At 47.9% G+C, this 9,961-nt stretch overlaps 1 protein-coding gene across 5 annotated transcripts in view; it reads right to left on the bottom strand.

Moving 5' to 3' along the window:
• GAS7 (growth arrest-specific 7) overlaps positions 1-9,961 on the bottom strand; it is a 230,157-nt gene that overhangs the window by 8,705 nt on the left and 211,491 nt on the right. For all 5 annotated transcript variants that reach the window (XM_011933266.1, XM_011933264.1, XM_011933262.1 and 2 more), the window contains 3 exons: positions 7,452-7,580; positions 6,284-6,407; positions 313-392 (listed from right to left, as the gene is read on the bottom strand). In XM_011933266.1, coding sequence (XP_011788656.1) covers positions 313-392; positions 6,284-6,407; positions 7,452-7,580 — 333 coding nt within the window. The remainder of the gene's footprint in view (positions 1-312; positions 393-6,283; positions 6,408-7,451; positions 7,581-9,961) is intronic.

Here is a 9,961-nt window from a genome sequence, read left to right as displayed (position 1 = left end):
AAGAGGCCATTGTCCACTTAGTTGAGGAGAGTTCTCAGTTGACCCTGACGTCTCAGGGGACAGCCCAAGAAGGATGTAGCCATATCCAACCCAACCCTGCCCAGGTCCACACAGCTAGGTAGGAAGCGCTGGAGCAGAGATCTGAATCCACATAAGCTGGCTCAGATTGAGGTTTTGACCCCAACACTGAAGTAGGTTTGATGACCATCTCTAGGGTCACTCCACCCCATCACCCTCGTGCCCGCCAATAACCACCAGGGGCTGCCCTGCGTGAGCCTCTACCGTCATGTCCACACATTCCTGACCACTTACCAATGTGGTGGTCACCATCTCTTCAAACCACTTGGACTGGGCCTGGTTGTAGAGGTCCACACAGCGCATGAGGTCATCTCCTGGAAAAAAGACCACAGTCACCATCATGATGCGTCCTGTCCCCACCATGACTCCATGTCCCACCGCCAAGCCTTCTCCTCCCACTAGGGTCACGGTGGCCACTGGAAAGTTGGAAAAGGGATGGCAGTAGGAGTAGGAAGAAGAAAGCAGAGCCAGGGATGGAAGGGGGCAACCCACCCCATGAGAAACCAGCTCAGGTGGCCCCCTGAAGCCTGACCCCAGATACCAAGGCTTCAGGATGGTGGTTCTCACTGTGTGTGTGTGTGTGTGTGTGTGTGTGTAGGGTATTCCTAGGACCCCCGATCCTATCATGAGCCCAAGAAATGCTTCCCCCTTCTCTAAAGATGGCAGTTTTATTTTACACTGGTGAGTCCAGATTGGTTAAAACATGTCACACACAATTTGGTACTAAGAAGAATTAAGGAAGATAAATTTGCAGATCACGTGTGTGTGTGTGTGTGTGTGTGCATGAACACACTGCAAGATGTCCTTCTGAAGCACTAAAGAATGCATCTGTAGTTTCAGTCTAAAACACGCACTGAAGCAGCACACAACAGCTTCAGGAGAGTGGCTACCTTGGAAAACAGAGAAAGGGCGAGTGGGCAGGAATCAGCTCCTGTCGCATTTTATGTCATCGCAGAAAGATCTGAGGCAAACATAACTATCCGATATTTATGACTACTCTATTACTTTCTGTTATCATATGTATGTCTGGAACATTTTGTAATTAGAAAGAAAATACACTGTGGAGTAACTGCAAACATTACTAAGTGTATCAGCACCTTGGAAGTTCGCTACACAAATCACCGTCTGTGGGACGGTGGCATTGTATCCCCTGGGGTCGGCTAGAAATTCAGAAACCCAGGACAGATCCGAGACCTACTGAATCGGAGACTGCGTGTTTACGAGAAGCTCTGGTAATGCGTGTGCACACGGCAGGCGGAGCAGCACAGCCCTCGTGCACAGCTTTATCTCAGCGTAGCTTCCTGATCTGTACAGGGCTCCGGCAAGAGGAAGGCATCATGGTCTTTGCTCGAGATGGAAAACGCTCATGAGTGAACCCCAGAATGAAGTAATTTTCTCTAGTAATTCTAGAAGCAGAATGCTAGAGTGGAACTTAGGAATCTAAGTAGAGTCAAAGTTACTCCTGTAGCATCATCCTTGTGGCTCATAGGTACTCTGATAGGAAAGTCAAAGAGAATAGGGAAGGTTAGGTCTCCACACCCAAGGCCTAGCTGCGAACCATTTCACTAGCTGTGCCACACACCAGGGGCAAGTGTGCCTTGAGTAACAGAGCCCACACCAAGGCATTTATTCATTTTGTTCTTGGTCTAAGGCCAGTGACTGGACCCCTGATCCCAAGAGGCACTGACTCAGAGAGAAGAAAGTGGATACTGCACTGTAAAATGTATTTTTTTTTTCTTTTTGAGATGGAGTCTGACTCTGTCACCCAGGCTGGAGTGCAGTGGTGCAATCTCAGCTCCCTGCAACCTCCACCTCCTGGGTTCAAGTGATTCTTCTGCCTCAGTCTCCCGAGTAGCTGGTACTACAGGCGTGCACCACCACCCCTGGCTAGTTTCTGCATTTTTAGTAGAGACGGGGTTTTACCATATCGGCTAGGCTAGTCTCGAACTCCTGACCTTGTGATCTGCCCGCCTCGGCCTCCCAAATGCAAATGCATTCCCACCAAGAGCTCCTGCCTGGCCAAGGAGGAGGGGGGCATGCTGCTCTGTACACTGTGAAACTCCCTGAGCCCTGTGTGTCCATCCTGATTTTAAGAAAATGCTTTAAGAACTTCCACAGAATCGGGAAACAGAGTAGGTGAAGCGGGCTGTGCCTTCTCTCTATGGCAGCCCAAGAGCTTGAAAGTGGACCTTTTCGAACAGTATTGGTTAAGACCATGGATTGTGGGACGAGAATGCCTTTGTTGTCATCCCAGCTCAACTACTTATTAGCTGTGTAATCATAGTCAAGTCAGTTAACTTGCCCTTGCCTCCGTGTCTTCATCTGTAAAATGGAGATAGTGACTGTACCTTTAACAAGTTGTTATGAGGAATAAATATGTCAACATTTGTAAAGCACTTAGAATAGAGATGGGTGTAGAGAGCCAAATACTAATATGGGCTATGGTGGTGATGAAGATGACAACGATGATCCTGATCTCTGAGGACCTGATGTCCTTCCTTCTAGAAGCCTTGGAAAAGATCAGGAGGAGGGAGGAAAGGAACAGAAGGAAAGAACAGGTGGCATTTCCTAAGCAACAGGCTGTTCAGAAAAATGGCGACAAGCAGGGTCTCCGGAATGAGAGGAGACTGAATTTTGGCTTCACTGCCCCACCACCATGGAGCTCATGGAAGATTCTCATTTTCTCTGCCGTCAGTCTTCTCAGTTGTAAAGGGTATAAAAATACCTCCCTGCAGGGGGACTATGCTGATCAAAAGAGACAATGCTCTAAAGCATGGAGGCTGGCCACAGCGATCGCTCAGAAGAGGTGGCATTTTTCAGAGTTAGGTCTAAGGACTGTCACTTTCATCACAAAATGATTCTGAACTACAGGAATGAGAGACCGTATTATCTGATGACAATGCAATAGAACTATGTAAAAAAAAAAATAGCAAGATTAGAAAACAGCAACAAAGCCCTTGCTTGTAAACATGTAAAGATTTTCTTTGAAACAATTCTTGGCTCAGAGATTAAATGAAAACCCAAATAGCAAAACATATTGAAAATAGCAGAAATAAAAATACCACAAATAAGAAACTGTGCAATATGGTTAGACCACCAGTGTAAGGAAAAATAAATATCTGGTGGGTTAAATATTTCACTGTTTTCTTCTGTTTTTTTTTTTTTGTTTTTTTTTTTTTGAGATGGAGTCTTGCTCTGTTGCCCAGGCTGGAGTGCAGTGCTATGATCTCGGCTCACTGCAACCTCTGCCTCCTGGATTCAAGCGATTCTCCTGCCTTGGCCTCCCAAGTTGCTGGAATTACAGGCACACACCACCACACCCAGCTAAGTTTTGTATTTTTAGTAGACACAAGGTTTCACTATGTTGGCCAGGCTGGTCTCGAACTCCTGACCTCGTGATCTGCCCACCTGGGACTCCCAAAGTGCTGGTATTACAGGCATGAGCCACCGCGGCCAGCCTTCACTGTTTTAAAAACAAAAACAAAAACAAAAACACCTGAAACAAAAAAAGAAGTAAGAAAAAACCCTCTAGGTGATTAAAAAGAAAAGATCTAAATCAGCTCCGAAATCTAGGCTTCTTATGGGAAATATCACTGTACAGAAAAACAGCAAGAAAAAATAGACAAGCAAAAAAAAAAAAAATTACAAAGAACAAAACTAAAAGACAAATGACAATCTAGGAAAAATATCTGCAATTAAAATGACAAATGGGCCATGCGCTGTGGCTCACTCCTATAATCCCAGCACTTTGGGGGGCCGAGGCAGGCGGATGATGAGGTCAGGAGATCGAGACCATCCTGGCTAACACAGTGAAAACCTGTCTCTACTAAAAATACAAAACAATTAGCCGGGCATGGTGGTGGGCACCTGTAGTCCCAGCCACTCTGGAGGCTGAGGCAGGAGAATGGCGTGAACCCGGGAGGCGGAGCTTGCAGTGAGCTGAGATTGCGCCACTGCACTCCAGCCTGGGTGAAACTCCGTCTCAAAAAAAAAAAAAGACGGTTCATCGCCCTGATAGATAAAGAATCTATGGTCAATGGGGAAAGGATATAATGGGCAAAGGATATGAGTTAGTCAGTTCACAGAAAGTACAAAATGATTTATATGTATATTTTATATACTCAACCGGGGTTATGGAGAAAAGCAAATTAAAAACAAAATATCATTTTCCTCTCTCACTAACGATTTCAAATCTTGGTAACACACAATGTTGATAAGCATTTAGAGAACAGGCATCATTCATAGATGCTGTTGATGGGTGCTCTCTCTGGAAAGCAATTTGGAAATATCCATCAAGATGAATAATACTCTTTGACTCAGCATCTATATTCTCTCTATATGCAGATCTGGTCTTAGGCACACACAAAGATGCAGGTACAATAACAACAGCTTCACTGGCTGGCAAGCACTCGGAAACAGGCTGAGAGTCCTAAACCTCAATTCAGGGAATGATGAACTAAATTGGGGTACAACCATACAATTGGACACTGGCCAGCCATTAAAAAGTTTGATATGCATGAATGGAAGGGCAAAAAGATTTATAGAAATGAAAAAGAGGTATTTCCGAGAAGTTCAGAAGACAGACTGTATGATCAAATTTATATAAATTTAAATATTTAAAAATCAAAACACTACGAAGAGATGGTGATTATTTCTGTGAATAGCATTTTATGTTCTTGTCTGCTACTTAAAATATTTTGCCATGTACCAATACTGTTTTTGCATTATCATTTTTTGAGGTAGAGTCTCTCTCTGTCACCCAGGCTGGCATGCAATGGTGTCATCATAGCTCACTGCAGCCTTAACCTCCCGGGTTCAAGCCATCCTCCACCTTAGCCTCCTGAGTGGCTGAGACTACAGGCATGCACCACCATGCCTAGCTAATTGTTTCAATTTTGTTTTTGTACAGATGAGGTACTATGTTGCCCAGGCTGGTCTCGAACTCCTGGGCTCAACTGATCCTCTTGCCTCTGCTTCTCAAATTGCTGGGATTATAGGTGTTAGTCACTGCACCTGGCCTACAATTTATTTTTTTAATAACTTAATAATTTAAACAGATCTCTTCCCCTTATGTGGCCCCCCTCTCTCTACCCATAAATATATTGTGTCTTCTATTTATGGATCCAGTAATTTATTATTGTGCATTACAAGATGTGTATAAAAAGTGTTATCCTTCTATTACATTATGTTTTATTGACCGATTTCTATCCTACCTTATTTTGGTTTTTTTTTTTTTTTTTTTTTTTGAGACAGAGTCTCGCTCTGTGTCGCCCGAGCTGGAGTGCAGTGGCCAGGATGGTCTCGATCTCCTGACCTCGTGATTCGCCCGTCTCGGCCTCCCAAAGTGCTGGGATTACAGGCTTGAGCCACTGTGCCCGGCCTCCTACCTTATTTTGAAATGTAAGGTGACTGCTTTCTTCTATAATGAAGGAATTGTAACAGGTTCACCAGAAATTGAGGTGAAGAGTGTCAGACCAAACTCTTAACACCATGGGACACATTCTAATTCCAGAGGTAACATGCGTGTCCTCTCGTGCAGTAAAACGTGGCTTCCTAGTTACTGAGGTTTTCACTGGTTTCTACCAAGCCTTCTCTTCCTCTTTGTGTATTAGCTAACTTTTACCACTAGGTGGAAGCAGAAACCAATTCATTGGGAGACTCCTTCCAAGAGACTGAAATCTGGTTATTTCTTTAAACAAATTGTCAGCCTCTGTTCCCAGGGCAGGAGCCCATCCTCATAGGTGAACCTTGACAGCATTGCTTCCTGGGGAGGTGGGCAGATTGGGTGGGCTGTGCGCTTCTGTGGGCTCTGAACAGGGACGGGGCCCTGAGCTCTCAGTGCATGAAGGAGTTTGTTTACCTCCTGGTCAGAGATCTGCGGCTGGGGCAAAAATTAAAAAAAAATAAAAAAATTAAAAAGCCATGACCAGGGAGACAGTAAGAAGTCCAGCCTCTACCATGTCCCAGAACTAGCCCGGCCTGTCTCCTTCCTCTGATCCCCAAAGTCTCTTCCTTTGAGATCTCTGGGTGTGGGTCAGAGAGGAGAGAAGAGGTGGGTACCTCCTGGGAAACAAGGGAAGTAATTTCCCCACTGTAATCTTGCAAAGGAGAGATGCATCCTCCCTGGTCACCCCATCTCCTAGCCCCATGCCCTCTCCTTCTGGGCGCACTGACCAGGCCGGGAGGGTGCCTGACACTCACTCACCAGCCTGTGTGGACTTCCTCCGCGCCTTCTTGATGTCCTCCTCTGTCTTGTTGCTCAGCTTGATCTCCAGCTGCTGGGTCTTCATCTCCAGGTCTCTCTGCCGCTCTGTGAGGGCTTTCCGGGCCTGGGATGCAAGGACACAGAGAAGCTACTCGTAAAGCCTGGAGCCAGTGGGCCTCCTGGGCCATGCAGCCTAGCTTCCCTTTAGAGCCCTTTTACCCCTTGTTTGTGTGGATGATGCCACAGTGGCCCAGAGAGGCCCAGCAGCCAGAGTGGCGCCACCCAGCTAGGTAGAGGCTACAACCTAACTCTTTTCATCCTTGCCTCTTCCAGTGACATCGGGGCTCAGCCTACATCAATCTCTCAAATCACGTTTTTTTCCCCTGATGGAGCCTGTATACAGACTGGGGACCTAGACAGTCCTAAAATCACATCCCCTGTGCTTGGAAGGGACCACAAAGGCCACCTGTGCCACCTCCCTGCAGTACTTCATAGGATGCAGCACCAGCCTTTCTGTTCTGGAGCTGGACATGCCTTGACCCTCTCATTCCCCTTACTCTACTGCCTTTCCTCCAGGCCACCACTGGCATCTCTGTGGCCCTTGGGTGGCGGCAGCTGACTGGGTCCAGGGTGTCCCAGTATTTTGAGCCCCCTTCTCCTCTCTAAGGCACCGGGGGCTGGGAATCAGTCCCTGGGGCACGCTGTCTTCCCTCTAAGGTTGAACATCAGCTCCCTCGAGGCGAGACCACCCAGGACTCTGCATCATCCGTGAGCAGGAAGGAGAGCACGAAGGGGGTGACTGAGTCAGGAGGACTCTGCCCAGTGAGGCTTAAACATGGGTCCCCACGTGAACCAGCACCAGCATTGCCAGTCTCGGGGTTTAATTGGTCGCCTACAGCACCTCGACTGCCCACTGCGGCTGCAGCCTCTTCTCGCACCCCTGGCCCTCTGGGTGGTCATTCGAGCACCACGGGGAGGCAGCTCCATCTGCCCTTGGATGGGTGGAGTGCTCAGGTGTGGGCACGAGGCTTGGACATCCCCCTATTCCCCTACCTGGGGACAAAGACTCCGCCTTGGCGTATGGAGCCACTGCTGGCTTCCCAGTCCCCCCGCTCTTCCAGGCAGCCCCTGACACGCCTGCCCCGGCCCAGCGTCCTGGGCCTCTCACCTTCTCCACCGAGGCATAGCGGCTGGCGAGCTGCTTGCGAAGGTCGGCAATGTGGTGGTCGCACTTTTTCATGTCTTTCTTGAAGTTCTCACGGAAGTTCATCAGGGGCTTCTCTACCTCGCTGTGAAGCTGTTGGGAGAGTGGAGAAGCACGCTCAGGACCCAGGGTGTCAGCTGTAAGCCAGTGCAGGGAGGAGGGGTGGGAGGGGCGCCCCCACTTCCCCAGGCAGGTGAGGATGAGTCTGGGGCAGCGACCTGGCAGGAAGGTGAGAGACACCCCCTGACACGTGGCTGCCTATCAGATCTGTTTATACAGGTCACCTTAGCTCAGGAGGCCCCAGCACACGTGTCTATAGGATAAGTGGTTAGCAACTAGAGCCTTCTGATTTCCCCATCTGTTAACTCCTTTTTTCTGGCTTCTGCAGCTTGTAATTTTTATCTTTAGAATGTTTTACTGCCTATATTTATGGTTTATAATGTGTTGTTTTGAAATATGTATACATTGTGGAATGGCTAAATCAAGTTAATAATCAATGGACTGGGCGTGGCAGCTCACGCCTGTAATTCCAGCACTTTGGGAGGCTGAGGCAGGATCACCTGAGGTCAGGAGTTCGAGACCAGCCTGGCCAACATGGTGAAACCCCATCTCCACTAAATATACAAAAAAAAAAAGAAAAATTAGCTGGGTGTGGTGGCGGGCACCTGTAATCCCAGCTACTTGGAAGGCTGAGGCAGGAGAATCACTTGAACCTGGGAGGTTGCAGGGAGCCGAGATTGTGCTGTTGCCAGCCTGGGCGACAGAGTGAGACACGGTCTCAAAATAATAATAATAATAATAATAATAATAATAATAACCTCACACACTTATTTTATCCCACAGCTTCCTGCACGGCTTTGTTCTTGTGTCTCTCTCCCTTATTTTTCAAACTGAGAGCCTTCTGGCGACAGAAACCACATCAGCGTCTGTGTCTCCAAGCACTTAGCACAGTGACTAGGGTATGCAGCTCCAGTAGAGAACAGTCGAATGAATGCCATTCAGTTAGACGGTCTCAGGTCAGTCCTATTTATCCAACATCTACTCCATGGCAGGTGCTGAGAATACAAAGATGAGCTAGATAGGGTCCAAACCTCGAGGAACTGATGGTGGGAACCCCTGGAGGCCTGCTGGAAACACAGTGGCAACTCTCCCGCACTGCGTTCATGGAGTCATTCTGAGCTTGCTGGGCTGCCTGCCGCACAGGCAGACCGGTTCCCACCCAAGGGAACCGCCCTGTATCCCAGGGGCCAGAGTAAAGGGTTTATGCTGCCAGAAGAGCTGGGTGGCATCAGGGTTGTAAGCTTTTTTCTTCTCTTTTATTCTTTCCCTCTTTCCCGCCCCACCCCCACCTTTAAAAGAACTTCTCCTTATAATTCGTTCTTTTTGGTTGTGAGCATAACATTTATTTCGTAAGAAAACAGATCAACGGGACCTGCTGTGGTCAAAGGCAGGTGGCACCCTAGCCCTGTGCAGCCCTTCCACCCCACCGCCTGGAATCAGGCAACTCTCTTCAACCTATGCCCATCCCACCACCACAAATCCACCTCCACCGGTCTCAGAGGTGTCTCCAGGGAGCGCAGCTCAACTTCCCTGGACAGATGATATCCCAGCGAGGGTTCTGTGACTTCTCTCCTCTCCCTCCTTGCTGGGTTTTTGCTGTATAATATCCTTTTCTCTGGAGACCGCCAGGACATAGGTGTCCTTATTCTAAGTGACTTACACGGCGCTGGGAGCGCCAAGCAGGCAGGGGCCTCATCTAGCTTGAGCACTGCTGTGCCCAGTGTCTGGCCTGGGCTGGTGCAGGGTGGGTGCCCCTTTTGTATTTGTAGAGAGAATGACAAACTCTTCAGAGCCCAATCCCCTGGGTGACAAGAAGACAGCTTTGTTGCTGGATGGCCTTCAAAGACTAACAGAGAACTGGCCATCCAAACACCTCTCTCCTCCTCGTGTTAGTTGTAAATATGTCCTACTATTTTTTTGAGCCCCTGGAACCTTCCTTGTATAGGAAAACATCCCCATCTGGTGGCAGTTTGCAGGATGCTACAAAAATCTTGAGAGCTTATGAGAATACATAAACCCCCTTCCCATGTACATAGGTTTGGCATTTGCTGAGGAGGAGGAGCTATACGACTCCGGGAATCTGGGAGAGTCAGTTCAGCCTGCTGGCTCAGAAACTCTGGGGTCTCTTTCTAAGGACGTGGAAAGCAAGTGATTTTCAGACTTTAATATGTCCAGGAATGACCTGGAAGAGTTTTCAACATTAAGGTTTCCTGGACCCCAGCCCCAGGTTCTGTGGTCTGGGGAAACGCCCATGAACCTGCCAATATACCAAGAAGCTTTTCCCAAATTCAAATGACATTCTGGAAATGCGACGCTGCTATCACAAGTGATCTGATTCCATAGATGAGGATGCCCAGAATCTCCATCTCTCTACAGACATCAAGTTTTTTTTTTTTTTTTTTTTTTTTTTTTTT

The sequence above is a fragment of the Colobus angolensis genome, unplaced genomic scaffold (assembly GCF_000951035.1).
Source record: "Colobus angolensis palliatus isolate OR3802 unplaced genomic scaffold, Cang.pa_1.0 Scaffold125, whole genome shotgun sequence".
NCBI lineage: Eukaryota > Metazoa > Chordata > Mammalia > Primates > Cercopithecidae > Colobus > Colobus angolensis.
This window is presented reverse-complemented; position numbering and strand designations above follow the sequence as displayed.